The sequence below is a fragment of the Colletes latitarsis genome, chromosome 12 (assembly GCF_051014445.1).
Source record: "Colletes latitarsis isolate SP2378_abdomen chromosome 12, iyColLati1, whole genome shotgun sequence".
In the NCBI taxonomy this organism is placed as follows: Eukaryota; Metazoa; Arthropoda; class Insecta; order Hymenoptera; family Colletidae; genus Colletes; species Colletes latitarsis.
Genome location: NC_135145.1, coordinates 25888422 through 25906629, shown reverse-complemented (window position 1 = coordinate 25906629; position 18208 = coordinate 25888422). Strand labels below are relative to the sequence as shown.

At 34.8% G+C, this 18208-nt stretch overlaps 1 protein-coding gene across 1 annotated transcript in view; it reads right to left on the bottom strand.

Annotated features, from left to right (window-relative positions):
• Positions 1 to 18208, bottom strand: part of LOC143348789 (luciferin 4-monooxygenase) — a 21721-nt gene extending 3513 nt beyond the window's left edge. Inside the window, exons 1-5 of the mRNA XM_076779390.1 lie at positions 18070 to 18208; positions 17868 to 17996; positions 7485 to 7692; positions 2162 to 2640; positions 8 to 185 (exon numbers count right to left, since the gene is read on the bottom strand). Coding sequence (XP_076635505.1) covers positions 8 to 185; positions 2162 to 2640; positions 7485 to 7692; positions 17868 to 17996; positions 18070 to 18096 — 1021 coding nt within the window. The 5' untranslated portion in view covers positions 18097 to 18208. The remainder of the gene's footprint in view (positions 1 to 7; positions 186 to 2161; positions 2641 to 7484; positions 7693 to 17867; positions 17997 to 18069) is intronic.

Genomic DNA, 18208 nt, shown 5'->3' with positions numbered 1-18208 from the left:
AACGAACCGTATGCTTGCAGGACAATCGCATGTTGCAGGTGCTTCCTCAACACATCTTGAGATTCCTGCTTCAGGACTGAACCACCGACAAGAATCACCTTTATGGACGAAAGATCGTAGTTCTGCAGGTCGTGGAATCGGATTACTCGATTGGCCATGCTGGTGCTCAACAGTAACCACTCCACCTAGGGCATACAATCATCATTGGGGGTTGTGTTCAGTTGTAGAGCTTAAACCATTGAACCTAGAGCATACAATGATCATTGAGTTGGGCTCAGTGGTAGAGTTTGAACCCCCCAACCTGGAGCATCCAATGATCATTGGGTTTTATTGAATGGTAGAGCTTGAACCCCTCAACCTGGAGCATCCAATGATCATTGGGTTTTATTGAGTGGTAGAGCTTGACCCACTCAACCTGGAGCATACAATGATCATGCATCATTGGGGTTGCATTCAGTGGTAGAGCTTGAACCACTTGACCTAGAGCATCCAATGATCATTGGGTTTTATTGAGTGGTAGAGCTTGACCCACTCAACCTGGAGCATCCAATGATCATTGGGTTTTATTGAGTGGTAGAGCTTGAACCCCCCAACCTGGAGCATCCAATGATCATTGGGTTTTGTTCAGTGGTGGAGCTTGAACCCCCCAACCTGGAGCATCCAATGATCATTGGGGCTCGTTCAGTGGTAGAGCTTAAACCATTGAACCTAGAGCATACAATGATCATTGAGTTGGGCTCAGTGGTAGAGTTTGAACCCCCCAATCTGAAGCATCCAATGATCATTGGGTTTTATTGAGTGGTAGAGCTTGAACCCCTCAACCTGGAGCATCCAATGATCATTGGGTTTTATTGAGTGGTAGAGCTTGACCCACTCAACCTGGAGCATACAATGATCATGCATCATTGGGGTTGCATTCAGTGGTAGAGCTTGAACCACTTGACCTAGAGCATCCAATGATCATTGGGTTTTATTGAGTGGTAGAGCTTGACCCACTCAACCTGGAGCATCCAATGATCATTGGGTTTTATTGAGTGGTAGAGCTTGAACCCCCCAACCTGGAGCATCCAATGATCATTGGGTTTTGTTCAGTGGTGGAGCTTGAACCCCCCAACCTGGAGCATCCAATGATCATTGGGGCTCGTTCAGTGGTAGAGCTTAAACCATTGAACCTAGAGCATACAATGATCATTGAGTTGGGCTCAGTGGTAGAGTTTGAACCCCCCAACCTGGAGCATCCAATGATCATTGGGTTTTATTGAATGGTAGAGCTTGAACCCCTCAACCTGGAGCATCCAATGATCATTGGGTTTTATTGAGTGGTAGAGCTTGACCCACTCAACCTGGAGCATACAATGATCATGCATCATTGGGGTTGCATTCAGTGGTAGAGCTTGAACCACTTGACCTAGAGCATCCAATGATCATTGGGTTTTATTGAGTGGTAGAGCTTGACCCACTCAACCTGGAGCATCCAATGATCATTGGGTTTTATTGAGTGGTAGAGCTTGAACCCCCCAACCTGGAGCATCCAATGATCATTGGGTTTTGTTCAGTGGTGGAGCTTGAACCCCCCAACCTGGAGCATCCAATGATCATTGGGGCTCGTTCAGTGGTAGAGCTTAAACCATTGAACCTAGAGCATACAATGATCATTGAGTTGGGCTCAGTGGTAGAGTTTGAACCCCCCAATCTGAAGCATCCAATGATCATTGGGTTTTATTGAGTGGTAGAGCTTGAACCCCTCAACCTGGAGCATCCAATGATCATTGGGTTTTATTGAATGGTAGAGCTTGACCCACTCAACCTGGAGCATACAATGATCATGCATCATTGAGGTTGAGTTCAGTGATAGAGCTTGAACCACTTGACCTGGAGCATCCAATGATCATTGGGTTTTATTGAGTGGTAGAGCTTGAACCCCCCAACCTGGAGCATCCAATGATCATTGGGTTTTATTGAGTGGTAGAGCTTGAACCCCCCAACCTGGAGCATCCAATGATCATTGGGTTTTGTTCAGTGGTGGAGCTTGAACCCCCCAACCTAGAGCATCCAATGATCATTGGGTTTTAGACCTACCTAGTTGTAAGTTACTATAAACAGTCGTGTTATAGTTTTAAACTAAACTGATAACCACAACAAACGATAACATAGCCTGTACCTTATATTTCTCGACCATTTCGCAGACCGTCTTCTCGTCGAAGTCCGGAGGGATGATCTTCTTGGTGACGCACGTGATAGATATGCAGTTAAGCAGCGTACCACTGATCCAGTACAAAGAACTGAACCACAACGGTCGTTGGGAGTTGATCTTCGTACTCCCTTCCGACAGCAAAACGTGGAGCAGAGCCCTGTGTGGAAGTTGCGTGCCCTTCGGCATCCCTGTCGTCCCGGAGGAGTAAAGGATCACCGCTGTTTGGCTGGGATTCTCGATCTCCACGCACTGGAAATTCTCCACTGCTGATTTACTGTGGCCCTTCATCGCGTCCGCGAAAGACGTAGTGCCGGGGTAGTTGCCAAATGTCACCACTTTAGTATGGAAAACTTCGATTTTCGATGCCTCCAACGCGACGCCCACCGATTGCTCGTTCGCGAAAATTATCTTCGGTTTTGTCAACGTCATGAAATGGCGAGCTAGATCTGAAAACAACCGTAATGACAGAGTTCTAATAATTGTGGACTACGTTTCACGTTAGAGACGTTTGTTACATTAAAAGCAAGAAATTCTTTTACAATACTAACATTTTAAGCAATTAAAAACCAATAATTGTACCATGAGTGTCTCATAACATGAGATACACTCTTCCAAAGTGGAACAAAATGTTAAAATCATGCATCAACTAGTAAGGAGATCCTTGTAGAAGGCTTTAATCTTCGTAATGGTTTTAATGGATCAATAATGACTAGCTTATGGTCACTGGTGGTCAACAGTGAGGTTGACCTCTAGGTCAATGGTCCAGTGAAGATCTAGAAATGGTCAAGAGGTGGGACCAATCGAAATAACGTTGTTGTCTAGGCCAAACGGTTCTTAACTCTTCATGTTGACACTGTCTCCCCACTCTTCGACTTCCCCACATGAAGACTACCGCTGGGCAAATTCTTCAGTACCCCTGGAGCATCCAGGGGGACCGGGTCTCGCGGGCCAAAGTTAGGCCATTCGTGGAGCGCTGACCACTGGGGGGACCAGGAGTGACCAGGACTGACCAGGACTGACCACTACTGACCACTACTGACCAGCGCTGGCCAGTCCAGATCCGAATATTGACCACTACTGACCACTACTGACCACTGCTGACCACTGGTGAGAACTATTTGAAATTGCCCTCCCCACTTCTATTTTGTCGTCTGATCCCAATTGAACGTTACGAAACCGTCCAACGCTTCTGCTAAATTACGAATCGTTTCTTATGTTACAGCTGGACCTTCGATGCTTCCTCGGGAATGGTAACTAATGGTCAACAAGTAGTAAGCCCACTTTACTTATTTATGTTATCATCACAGAATTGACCAGTTTATTTTACTTGTTTGGTCATAATTCAGTGTTGTTTTACTGCCCTATTTTATTTGGTTATTATGTTTTCCTCCTCTGTTTCCACCTCTGCCTTATCTTTCCAATTGGCATGATTGTGGTGAATCGTATACCATTTTTGTTTGTATATTATTTTATGAATTTTGATGTTTCGTTTAATTCTTGGGTATTTTCACTCTTTCATTTCACGTCGTTGGATTTTCAATTCTGGTCAATCTCTGTTTCTCTTCATCTTTGAAATTGATATTCTTCAGGTAATTTTCGTAATTCCTTGCTACTTTACTTCGACATTATACTCTCGTTACACAAGTATAGGTAGAATACTTTGTTTCTATCTTGTGTAAACTGTGTTTCCTTAGGTAGATCTTCTAGATTCTCACTCTTCCGTACATCAGCACGACAAATTACTCCATCACTTTGTCTAGGTTGCATGATGTTCATTAAATTCCCTCTCATATATCACTAATATATGCATCAATTTTAATTTCAGATTATCCACAGAGACATCGAACACGCCACAACCGCCGAGGGACATTTAATTCTAAGTCGATTAGTCTTAAGCTTCGAATCTTAAAATTAACGTCGAAGATTTCTTTATTGTCCATATCTCCGCGTTCTACCAAGCAATTATTAAAGTAGCTTCTCCTCTCGTTCTCTCGTTCGTAGCTTCGATCACCGCTGTTTCATCGATTGAAACATGTGATCGGCCGTGTATCTGGTCCTAAAGATCTAATCGCCTTCCCTTGGTAAGCTTGGTTGAGGGAAAACGGCACTTCGCTGGAAGGTGTGGAGTTTCCGTATCCTGCGGAAACGCACACCTTCCAGCGGAAGTCGACCCCGTCTCAGGTACTCTCTCTTTGTCAGACAGCCTAAGTCGGGTCCCTCGGGCTCCCGGCGGGTTGCGTTGGAGAAATGGAGACCTCGATTCGGGGTTGCAGTTCTCTGTTTTCTTGTTGAGATCGAGTTAGCAAGGGCAGTAGGTTCGATCCTCGGATCAGCTGCACGGTTCAGCCTCGCGTCGCGTCGCGAATCCCACGATTTAGCTTCATCCCCCTTTTTAACCACATAATTGCTTGGTAGAACTAAATCAAGGAACTTTGTTTCCTTCAATCGTCCGAATTTTAGCTTCAACTTAACTAGACTCGAGCTTCGACGTTAATTTTAAGCCCCTATTGTACGCGTCTCCCGATATTGCCAAGTAATTATTTAACAAGTAGCTTCTCTCCAGTCGCCTGCCAATGATAGATCGATTTCTAGAAATAGAAATCAATCTACCAAAGGCAGTGTCTCTCATAATTTAGCTTCATCCCTTTCCAAACAAAATAATTACTTGGCATTTAGACTTAAGTCTTTAGTATAATCGCGTGTCCTGCCAAGTAATTATCTAACAAGTAGCTTCTCTTTCCCCCGGTCTCTCGTCCCCTCCGATCACCTCTGCTTCCATGTAGAAAGCAAGTGATCGGCCGATTAGCTGGTCCAAAGGGTCAGTTGCCGTCCTCTAGCGAGACGATCCAAGGGAAAGGGTATTTCGGCCGCAGAGGGGATCAGGGACTGCTCCTGTCTGCGGTAGCCCCGACTCAGGATCCCTCTCTCTGTCAGACATCCCGAGTTGGGTCCATTTGGCTCCCAGCAGGCTGCTTGGGGGAAATGGGGAACCCGTGTCGGGTGCGTCGATTCCCTTTCCCTTCGATCGGACTCGCCAAGAGGCAACGAGCTGACCCTTTTGACCTCGCTAATTCGGTTCGCGTCTCTCGTTCCTTGCACCATTGCATGGTGCATCGCGTCGAATCGCGTCGCGTCGCCCACGATTTAGCTTCGTCCCTCTTTCAAACAAAATAATTACTTGGCAGGACTAATCTAGTTTCTAAGGATGTAAAAGGGAGATCGATGGAACTTGGATTCCATCTATCTCCCTTCGGGTCTCCAGTCGCAGCAACCTCCACGTGGTGAGACCTGGTAATCGGTGTCACCCACGAAGAATAACTATTCAATCGTGGGTGACACCGAGCTAATGGCTGCGAATTTAGAATTGTTTCGAATTTAGACTTATAGTTGGGCAAGTGTTTGGTTAACCATTGTGTTAGGCAGAGTATTTTTATTTGAAGACAAATTCTTTTGAAAATTCTTTCAACTTTAAGGATGTACCTCATTGACAAGTACACTGCAAATCCTCTGTTTTTTATTTTAAATTATAATACATCAGGCTGTTTCATATACGTACCAGTGTTATACCTGAGGCATTCTATACCTCACAACTCTACAATCAAACGTGATCAATGCTACTGCAAACCGCAATTTGTATTTATACGCAACTCTACCCTGGAAAAGCAAACGCGAAAAATTCTCATTGTTCGCAACACTAAATGGAACTTTACAATTAATGTAAATTAATTTATTGAATAATACATTAATTTGTATTGAATAGTTATTCCTCGTGGGTGACACCGAGCTAATGGCTGCGAATTTAGACTTATAGTTAGGCAGGCTACTTTCATTTGAAGACCAATTCTTTCAACTCTCTTCGTTTGGTTACTCTAAAACCTTCTCTGTGATACTACATTCAAAGACAACAAAGTTAACATCACCTGTAGCCTTGATGTCACAGAAAAATACCCTGAAATATCTAAAAGGAGCCACCATCTATCCCAAAATACCAAATCAAAGGAGAAGAATCCAACACCAAGTCGTCCCTAATCACTCAAAGGTCCATGCAACATAAAACATGAATTAAAAAAGGAAAAAGAGTAAACGATATTAGGAATTGCTCTCAGAAAAAGGAAATTAAGATTCTACTGCAAATAACGGAAGATTTGCAGTTATGTGTACATAAATATCTCGTCATGTCTTAATGAATGGCATTCTGAATCATGATTAGAAATAACTGGGAGTAAAGGAAGCAATTCATTAATCTCAATGCAGGAAATAAGTGACTGGAGGAATCAATGAAACCAAGGTAAACGCGATGACTAGACAGAATTATAGCGAACTGTACAAAGTCTAAGCAATAATTGCATTAGCATAATTATAGTTTGATAAGTATTTTTGTCGAATCTGATAAAATAGAAACTGAGATCCTTTTCTTAACAAAATGAATAATTAATTCGCCAAGTCTCGACATTTTCTGATTCTTAATAACTCACATATAAAATTAGTTAGCTTCAAAACATTATATTGCAAGAAAACAGTCTATAATATAAGTTACATTAACAAAATGTACCTCAGTTCCTTTATTAATCATTGAAAATTGAAACAAAAGTATTTATATTGGTCTTCCTCTTTTCACATTTGCTCATTTTGAGCCACTACTTTACTGTAAACTTTATAAATATGAAATCAAGTAAGGTTTGGTAAAGAATATTACAGATTTGGAGTGAAAAAATGATAAGAAATAATTATCCAGAGGATTCCACAATTTTCAAATGAAGCAACACTCATAAAATGAAAATTTTAAACTGTTAACACTTTGGTAAAATTCATGGCATACGATGTGAGTTATATTTACTTTATAATGTAATGAATTTTGGAAATCAACAGCTATTATTTTAGTGACAGATTCTAGAGGCCAAAATAAGACGAAAATGAAGAATACTAATTTGTCGATTGAGGCTTCGTTAGAAAGTTATTAACGTTTAAAGTTGCGTCTGTGGAACAGCTGCGCGCGCATCAGTGGTTCCACAATCGCAACTTTAAACGTTAATAACTTCCTAACGAAGCCTCAATCAACAAATTGTTATTCTTCATTTTCGTCTTATTTTGGGCCCCAGAATCCCCCATTAAAATTTTACCCAAAAACTCCATATAAAGTGTATCAATATTTTTGAAAACAGTGCTATAAAAGTGGTTTCACATCTGATTTAATAATAAATAAGTTTTAGTTTCGTTTTATAATATACACCATTTTTATTGGAAGACTATAGTTGTATGAGATGCAATCTTAGTTGTTTGAAATACTCACGAGTGTTCATTTCGTAGTCCCATGGGTTGAAAGCAGCCCCGATGAACAGTGCAGCTAAGCAGGGGGTGAAACTGTCACGGTGGTTGTGCGAGGAAACCGCGACAACGTCGCCATTTCCTATTCCCTGTTTCTGCATCCAGAGGGCGCATTTTATTGCTCGATCGAGCATCTCCCCGAAAGTGTCCTCGGCTCCAGTAACAGCCTCCATCTGAATCATTCAATTGTTCTAGGGACTTTTGGGATTTGCAACGTTTATCATAAATAAAACTAGATTAGACTAGATAACACTAGAGATCCTCTAAACACTAACTAGCTTGATATATTTTCCTGTTTGAACGTTTCATTACTAGCAAATTGAATTTCAAATAGTATATATGGGGATTTTTGTTATATTTTGTATTTATTAAGAAAATTAAAGACCCTAGACTCTCAAGATCTAGTTACAAAATATACAGTAATGACAGTAATTTGTGTTTGTTGACTAAGTTAAAAATCAGTATTTTCTATTCAAATCTGGTAATTTTTGTTATTAATAATAGTAATTAAATTGCAATTTTTCTGTTGGAGTCTTGAAATATCTTAGATTGGTAACTAATCTTTAGAAAATGTAGGTTAGAATCTTTATTGTGACGAAAGGAAGAACTTTTAAGTTTATTTTGGTTTCATTTTATTGAATGTAATCAGTGTTGTTATAGTGGAATACAAGGTTGGTACCACTGTTGTTATATTGGAATACAAGGTTGGTATCACTGTTGTTATAGTGGAATACAAGGTTGGTACCACTGTTATATTGGAATACAAGGTTGGTACCACTTGTATGTTGATATATTGGAGTACAAGGTTGGTACCAGTGTTGTTATAGTGGAGTAGAGGGTTGGTATCACTGTTATATTGAAATACAAGGTTGGTACCACTTGTATGTTGATATATTGGAATACAAGGTTGGTACCAGTGTTGTTATAGTGGAATAGAGGGTTGGTATCACTGTTATATTGGAATACAAGGTTGGTACCACTTGTATGTTGATATATTGGAGTACAAGGTTGGTACCAGTGTTGTTATAGTGGAATAGAAGGTTGGTACCAGTGTTTTTATAGTGGAATAGAAGGTTGGTACCACTGTTATATTGGAATACAAGGTTGGTACCACTTGTATGTTGATATATTGGAGTACAAGGTTGGTACCAGTGTTGTTATAGTGGAATAGAAGGTTGGTACCAGTGTTTTTATAGTGGAATAGAAGGTTGGTACCACTGTTATATTGGAATACAAGGTTGGTACCACTTGTATGTTGATATATTGGAGTACAAGGTTGGTACCAGTGTTTTTATAGTGGAATAGAAGGTTGGTACCACTGTTATATTGGAATACAAGGTTGGTACCACTTGTATGTTGATATATTGGAATACAATGTTGGTACCAGTGTTGTTATAGTGGAATACAAGGTTGGTACCACTGTTGTTATATTGGAATACAATGTTGGTACCACTTGTATGTTGTTATATTGGAGTACAAGGTTGGTACCAGTGTTGTTATAGTGGAATACAAGGTTGGTATCACTGTTATATTGGAATACAAGGTTGGTACCACTTGTATGTTGATATATTGGAGTACAAGGTTGGTACCAGTGTTTTTATAGTGGAATAGAAGGTTGGTACCACTGTTATTCTATTGAAATACAATGTTGGTACCACTGTTACAAACTATATATATTCAAAAAGTACTTTGTGATAAATGAATAATCGAAAAACGTGTAAAATCTTTCTACATCATTTATTTATATTTTTTTTATAAAATTTATTATTATTTTATTAGTAAATACGAAATTTATGTAGTTCCATTTTGTCTTAGCTACTGTTTAGTACCAACAGTTTTGTATTAAGCGTATCAAAATGCAAATTTAAAGAATTAAAGTAATTATTAAAATTAAACAAAATAAACTCAGCTTATATAATATTTGTTTATTAATTTGACATGAAAAGAAAAATATATTAACAATTTACAAAAGAAAAGAACGAAAATAAAATGACTGCAATAATTGAACACACACTCAAAAACAAAAAAAGAAAAATGGCGCATTTCTCAGCACTGCAGCCAACCACACAAACAAAAAAGTACCTATTACAACCCAAACAAAACCAGACATCAAAAACAAGTTACAGAAACATTTTCAACAGCAATAAATAATAATTCATACGTTTCACTTTCATTAAAATTAAATATCTACCAAATTTAAATGAAAATAAATAATAGAAATAAAATTCTTTGGAATAATTAAAAATAAAATAACTGGAAAGTTTATATCTAGTTTTTGATATTTAATTTTGTTTTTAATCATTGAAAAGCCTTCTTTTCCAATTATTATGGACAGTATACTAAGTTCTACTGTAATTAATGGCCCCATTATGAGATACTGAAGAAACCATTTGCAGATTTTTCCCAGTTTTTGCATAGCAATTTGAATAAATAGAAAGGCATAAAAAACTCGCTCAATAATCACAGTGTCACATATGAATCATTTTTAAACACTAATTATCAGCTAGACAAGCGTTTTTCTGCTTTTTCTGAGCATATGGAATAGGTACACGTCCTTCATCGTTAGAGAAAGGCAAACCTAACCTCATTTCAAAGAGCAACGTTCCAATCTCGAACATTGTAACTTATTTTATTGATATATTTGATACATTTGACTATTTATTAATCTATAAATATTAAATTAATTGTTATTAAATTGTTAACTTGTAGTTTAATATATAAATTATATATTTGAGAAATTCATAGATATTTATTTTCATCAAAATTGTAGGTTATGTTAATAGATGCATATAGATCTCAAGATTAATAAATTAAAATATATAAAATAATATATTTATTATCTATAATTTATATATTCTGTGAATTATTTAAGTAGATTATTTATATTTTAATTTATTTTGTTTAGATATTTGTAATATAAATATGTAAACATTCTGTATTTTTTAAATTAACTAAAATTGTCCAAATTTGATTTTCCATGTGAATTGCATGACTTTAAATAATTAATAAATTAATTGTAGAAAACAATGTTTCAAATAAAAGTTTTAATTTGAAAAAAAAAGAAATTAATTTGTTTGAAAAATTCACACTAAAATGGCTTCTTGAATTAAATTTCAAAGCGTTGGAATCAATTATTTATCAATTTTATATTTTTATTTACAAAAAAAACTCAAATATTCTTATTTTATATTTTTCTAATGCCTAATAACATTTAAAACAATTATTATTTAAATGTGAAACTTCTTTTCATTGAATTATGAAAGTATCTTGAAATGATTTGTTTTTTTTTTGAATATTTGAGGAAATAAGATGGAAAAGATGAATAAGATTGTTTCTAAGATATATTTTGTTTGCTTAGGTTTCATTTTTTTTTGATTTCTGAGTTTCTATTGTGTTTTGAGTATCGATAAAATGAGATTGCAATGTAGCCTTGCGATTAATGGCGCTCGACCTTGCACGGCCATTATTATTGGCAGTGTTTCCGTCCATCCGTCAATACTGACATTGGAATGTTAGAATGGATGTGTAGGATTGAATAAGGCAACATTTTTTAACCACATTCCATCAGTTTCGACCTTAGACATTCAATAATAGATTGAATGAATGAAATGAGATTGTTTGTGATTTATCAAATCAATAATTGGTACGTAAATATAGAGAGTGTTGGGGTAAACATGGGGGAAATTTTAATGGGGGATTCTGGGGGCCAAAATGAGACGAAAATTGAGAATAGGAATTTTTGATGGAGGCTTCGTTAAAAAGTTATTAACAATTGAATTTAAAAATTTCGAATCGTTCTGGAAAAATTATTTTTAGTTGCGGGGGTTAATTATAAGCATTTTTGGTCATTAGACATAGTCTCGAAATTCTATCCATTTTCGAGAAAAAAATTCCTGAATGAAAATATAATGGCTGATCATGAATGATTGATTCCCCTAAAATTTCAGGTATTTCGAATCGTTTTGGAAAAATTATATTTAGTTGGAGGGGTTAATTACAATCATTTTTGGTCATTAGACATAGTCTTGAAATTCTATCCATTTTCGAGAAAAAAAATCGTTACTGAAAATATAATGTCTGATTATGAATGAATGATTCCCCTAAAATTTCAAGTATTTCAAATCGTTTTGGAAAAATTATTGTTAGTTGGAGAGGTTAATTATAAGCATTTTTGGTCATTAGACATAGTCTTGAAATTCTATCCATTTTCGAGAAAAAAATTCCTGAATGAAAATATAATGTCTGATTATGAATGATCGATTCCCCTTGAATTTCAGGTATTTCAAATCGTTTTGGAAAAATTATATTTAGTTGGAGGGGTCAATTACAATCATTTTTGGTCATTAGATATAGTCTCGAAATTCTATCCATTTTCGAGAAAAAAAATCGTTACTGAAAATATAATGTCTGATTATGAATGAATGATCCCCCTAAAGTTTCAGGTATTTCGAATCGTTTTGGAAAAATTATTGTTAGTTGGAGGGGTCAATTACAATTATTTTTGGTCATTAGATATAGTCTCGAAATTCTATCCATTTTCGAGAAAAAAATTCGTTACTGAAAATATAATGGCTGATCATGAATGAATGATTCCCCTAAAGTTTCAGGTATTTCAAATCGTTTTGGAAAAATTATATTTAGTTGGAGGGTTCAATTACAATCATTTTTGGTCATTAGATATAGTCTTGAAATCCTAACCATTTTCGAGAAAAAAATTCCTAAATGGAAATATAATTCCTGGCTAGAAATGGACCCCCAGAAATTTCATTCGAATCTTTAAAATGTCATAACTTTTGAACGGATTGGACGATTTTAATGTTCGAGAAGCCAAACGCCGCGTATTTTAGTGTAGAATATGTAGAAATTGCAAAAATATCCAAAAAGTTGATTCTTCACCCCGCAAAATGGAAAAAACCCTATAAAAGTGGTCCAATTTTCAAACAGCCATAACTCCTACAATAGTAAAGATATCGCATTGAAACTTTTTTCTGAAGTAGAGCCCATAGGTACCTACAAAAAAGTATTAGACAATTTTTCTGTAGGACGTCAAATAAAATTATGAAAAATGAAAAACTAATTTTTAAGAAAAATCGACAGGGGGTAGGTGCCTAAATTTTTCGACGAAAAAAAAAAATTTCAAATCGTTCTAAAAAAAATACTATTGGCTGCAGGGGTCAATTACAATCATTTTTGATGAAGAGTCATATTCCCGAAATCCTATTCATTTCCTAGAAAAAAATTCGAAAAGATGTGAAATTTTTTGACAAAAATAAAAAATTTCAAATCGTTTTGGAAAAATTATGTTCGGTTCCAAGGGTCAATTACAATCATTTTTGGTCATTAGACATACCCCCAAAATCCTACGCATTTTCGAGAAAAAAATTCCTAAATGAAAATGTAATTCTAGACCTGAAATGTATCCTGGAAATTTTATTCGAATCTTTAAAACACCATAACTTTTGAACGGATTGGACAATTTTAATGTTCGAAAAGCCAAACGCCGCGTATTTTAGTATAGAATATTTAGGAATTCTAAAAATATTCGAAAAGTTGCTCCTTGACCCCCTAAAATGAGGAAAACCCCATAAAAGTAGTTCAATTTTCAAACAGCCATAACTCCTACACTAGTGAATATATTTCAATGAAACTTTTTTCTAAAATAGAGCTCATGGATACCTACAAAAAAGTACTAAACAACTTTTCCATTCAACGCCAGCCAAATTTATTAAAAATCGATTCTAAAATGAGAAAACCCCCATAAAAGTCATCCAATCTTCAAACAGCCATAACTCCTTCACTAGTGAATATATTTCAATGAAACTTTTTTCTAAAATAGAGCTCACGGATACCTACAAAAAAGTACTAAACAACTTTTCCATTCAGCGCCAGCCAAATTTATTAAAAATCGATTCTAACATGCTCCTTGTTTTGCAATTAGAAAAAAATGAACCTCTCCTTTCGCTTAAAAAAATCTAGAGCCTCCTCTTTCCTCCTGACAGTCTGTCTAAAAGAATCTCAATTGTAAACCTAAACAATTTAATTAAAAAAAAAAAAAAATCGTTGGTTTTTGGGAAAACTCTTAATTTGATAAATAGTATTTGAACTCACGAAGTCCTTTTTTATTATTAAAAATTAAATAGATGAATTTGGTGCACATTTTATGTTTTCTTTACACTTAAAACGTATATTTGTTGCTATTCATATGATAGAAAATTGCTGTGACTTTAACTTATGGAAACAAACCTATTCAAACTCGAACTATTTGTTCACGATTGGCCACATCACTGTTGTGAGGCTTGCGAAATGCACGCAATTATTGAAAGACGTATGATTACATGCAACCATGCGTTACGCAAAGCCACTTTCATACAGCAGAGTCGACGATTAATCGCCACAAGTTTTTCTGTGAAACCAATTTGTCGAGACAGGTTCCGATCTGAGAAAGCGATCGTAAGCAACACTTTCGATAAGCTGATTCATTCAGTTTCCGACCTTCGAGAAAGGAAAGTAATTGCGATCAAGGACGAGAGAAGATATATTTTTTCCATTGAGAAACATCATTTTTTTGGGGGTTTGAAACCCTCCAAAACTTTATATATTTAGTTATTTAATAAATTAAATAATATTTATTTAAGTTATTTAATAAATAATAAGTAAAAAAATATTCGAAATTATTTACTTAGCTAGGTAGTAATCGTTGTTTCTAATGTTTAAGAATATTTTAGTTGAAAATGAAATTTAACATTGCAAGTTTATTAGAGAAACTTCTTCTTTAAAGAAGAATAGTTTTTATTAGGTTTTTTATTAAAATACTATTTCATTCGTATTCTATTATTATTATTATATTTCAAAATATTTTATTTAGTAAAGTGCACTGCAGTGTGTCCAAAATACATTTGGTTCCCCAACTAAATATTAATGTAAACTATTTTTATTATGATCCACCATTTTGTAGATTCAATCGTTACTAAGCTTTGTTAGATTAGAAAACAATTGGGGATTCACCGGATTTCCTATGTTATCGACAGTGTAGAAGTTTTACCGACAGTGTAGAATTTTTACCGACAGCTAAATTTCATACGTAACCTCAAATTTTATTTAATTCACTGAGCACTACTAAAGATTCTCACTCAACTCTACCATCATACCTATTATTATTCAAACCATAATCACCATTTTATAGATTCAATCGTTACTAAACTTTGTTAGACAAGAAAACAATTGGGGATTCACCGAATTTCCTATGTTATCGACAGTGTAGAAGTTTTACCGACAGTGTAGAATTTTTATCGACAGCTAAATTTCACACGTAACCTCAAATTTTATTTAATTCACTGAGTATTACTAAAGATTCTCACTCAACTGTACCATGATACTTATTATGATTCAAACCATAATCACCATTTTATAGATTCAATGATTTCTAAGCTTTGTTTCACAGAAAACAATTGGGGATTCACCGGATTTCCTATGTTACCGACAGTGTAGAATATTTACTCTCAGCTAACCTCAAATTTACTTGAGTTTATAAATGTCTATAGATCTTGAAATGAAGGGCCCTTTACCTAAACATTTTTTACATAGGGTAATATATATTTGCAGAAGTCTACCTTACCGACTTTTTTAATGATTCACGTTTCACTCTTTTGTAAATGGTGATTTTAACAAATCCTCCACTTTTACACCACTAAATTTCCTCGAGAAAAAGAACACAATAATAGATAAACAAAACAGTGACAATCTTCCAAAAATTGAGAAGCAAAATTTATTTTGAAGAATTTTAAACCAACCCCAAAGAAGATAATACAGGAAACTGCTTTTATCGACTAGGATTTCCACACCGTGAGACAATAATTTAAAAATATCTATTTTAGAAATATTACATTATTAAAAATCCTCCACTTTTACACCACTAAATTTCCTCGAAAAAAAAACACAATAATAGCTAAACAAAACAGAGACAATCTTCCAAAAATTGAGAAGCAAAATTTATTTCGAAGAATTTTAAACCAACCCCAAAGAAGATAACACAGGAAACTGCTTTTATCGACTAAGAATAATTTAAAAATATCTATTTTAGAAATATTATATTATTAAAAAGAGGCAAATTCTCCACTTTTACGCCTCTAAATTTCCTCGAAATAGAAACACAATAATAAATAAACAAAACAGTGACAGTCTTTAAAAAATTAAGAAGTAAACATTTTTTTAAAGAATTTTAAACCAACCCCAAAGAAGATAACACAGGAAACTGCTTTTATCGACTAAGAATAATTTAAAAATATCTATTTTAGAAATATTTATTAACATTATTAAAAATCCTCCACTTTTAAGCCACTAAATTTCCTCGAAATAGAAACACAATAATAAATAAACAAAACAGTAACAATCTTCCAAAAATTAAGCGAAAATTTTGAAAAATTTCAAACCAACCCCAAAGAAGATAACACAGAAAACTGCTTTTATCGACCAGGATTTCCACACCGTGAGACACCATTAAAAATGACAATTTAAAAATATCTATTTTAGAAATATTACATTATTAAAAAGAGGCAAATTCTCCACTTTTAAGCCTCTAAATTTCCTCAAAAAAAAAACACAATAATAAATAAACAAAACAGAGACAGTCTCCCAAAAATTAAGTAAAAATTGTTTCAAACAATTTCAAACCAACCCCAAAGAAGATAACACAGAAAACTGCTTTTATCGACCAAGATTTCCACACCGTGAGACACCATTAAGAATGACAATTTAAAAATATCTATTTTAGAAATATTACACTATTAAAAAGAGGCAAATCCTCCACTTTTACGCCACTAAATTCCCTTAAAAAAAAAACACAATAATAAATAAACAAAACAGTAACAATCTTCCAAAAATTAAGCGAAAATTTTGAAAAATTTCAAACCAACCCCAAAGAAGATAACACAGAAAACTGCTTTTATCGACCAGGATTTCCACATCGTGAGACACCATTAAAAATGTCAATTTAAAAATATTACATTATTAAAAAGAGGCAAATCCTCCACTTTTAAGCCACTAAATTCCCTTAAAAAAAAACACAATAATAGATAAACAAAACAGTAACAATCTTCCAAAAATTAAGTAAAAATTGTTTCAAACAATTTCAAACCAACCCCAAAGAAGATAACACAGAAAACTGCTTTTATCGACCAGGATTTCCTCACCGTGAGACACCATTAAGAATGACAATTTAAAAATATCTATTTTAGAAATATTACATTATTAAAAAGAGGCAAATTCTCCACTTTTAAGCCTCTAAATTTCCTCGAAAAAAAAACACAATAATAAATAAACAAAACAGTAACAATCTTCCAAAAATTAAGCGAAATTTATTTCGAAAAATTTCAAACCAACCCCAAAGAAGATAACACAGAAAACTGCTTTTATCGACCAGGATTTCCACATCGTGAGACAATATTTTAAAAATATCTATTTTAGAAATATTACACTATTAAAAAGAGGCAAATCCTCCACTTTTAAGCCTCTAAATTTCCTCGAAAAAAAAACACAATAATAAATAAACAAAACAGTAACAATCTTCCAAAAATTAAGCGAAAATTTTGAAAAATTTCAAACCAACCCCAAAGAAGATAACACAGAAAACTGCTTTTATCGACCAGGATTTCCACATCGTGAGACAATATTTTAAAAATATCTATTTTAGAAATATTACACTTTTAAAAAGAGGCAAATCCTCCACTTTTAAGCCACTAAATTCCCTTAAAAAAAAACACAATAATAAATAAACAAAACAGAGACAGTCTCCCAAAAATTAAGTAAAAATTGTTTCAAACAATTTCAAACCAACCCCAAAGAAGATAACACAGAAAACTGCTTTTATCGACCAGGATTTCCACATCGTGAGACAATATTTTAAAAATATTACATTATTAAAAAGAGGCAAATTCTCCACTTTTAAGCCTCTAAATTTCCTCGAAAAAAAACGCAATAATAAATAAACAAAACAGTAACAATCTTCCAAAAATTAAGCGAAAATTTTGAAAAATTTCAAACCAACCCCAAAGAAAACTGCTTTTATCGACCAAGATTTCCACACAGTGAGACAATATTTTAAAAATATTACATTATTAAAAAGAGGCAAATCCTCCACTTTTAAGCCACTAAATTTCCTCGAAAAAAAAAACACAATAATAAAACACAATAATAAATAAACAAAACAGAGACAGTCTCCCAAAAATTAAGTAAAAATTGTTTCAAACAATTTCAAACCAACCCCAAAGAAGATAACACAGAAAACTGCTTTTATCGACCAGGATTTCCACACAGTGAGACACTATTAAAACTAATAAATTATTCCACATACCTGACCAACGAAATTAGAGTGCTTCTGCATGACATCGAACATAACTTTCCCAACATTGGTGTAATTGATCTCACACGGAATTGTCTTCCCTTTGAGCACGTTGTTCTCCATAGTGAAAGGGAGATCCCCCTGAGAGCAATAACAACTTAAAACACTCTAAATTGCAAATAAAACGAAGACACAACTTTTAAGAAGATCTTACATTTTGCTGTGTACTCCCAGCGACCATTCTGAACAAAATGGAGTCGGTTGGTATGAAGACGACGTTTAAACAATCTTGGACGCGATACGAAAGTCACGTTGCAGACGATGGAAAAGTGACTGATTACTGTCTCTCGAAC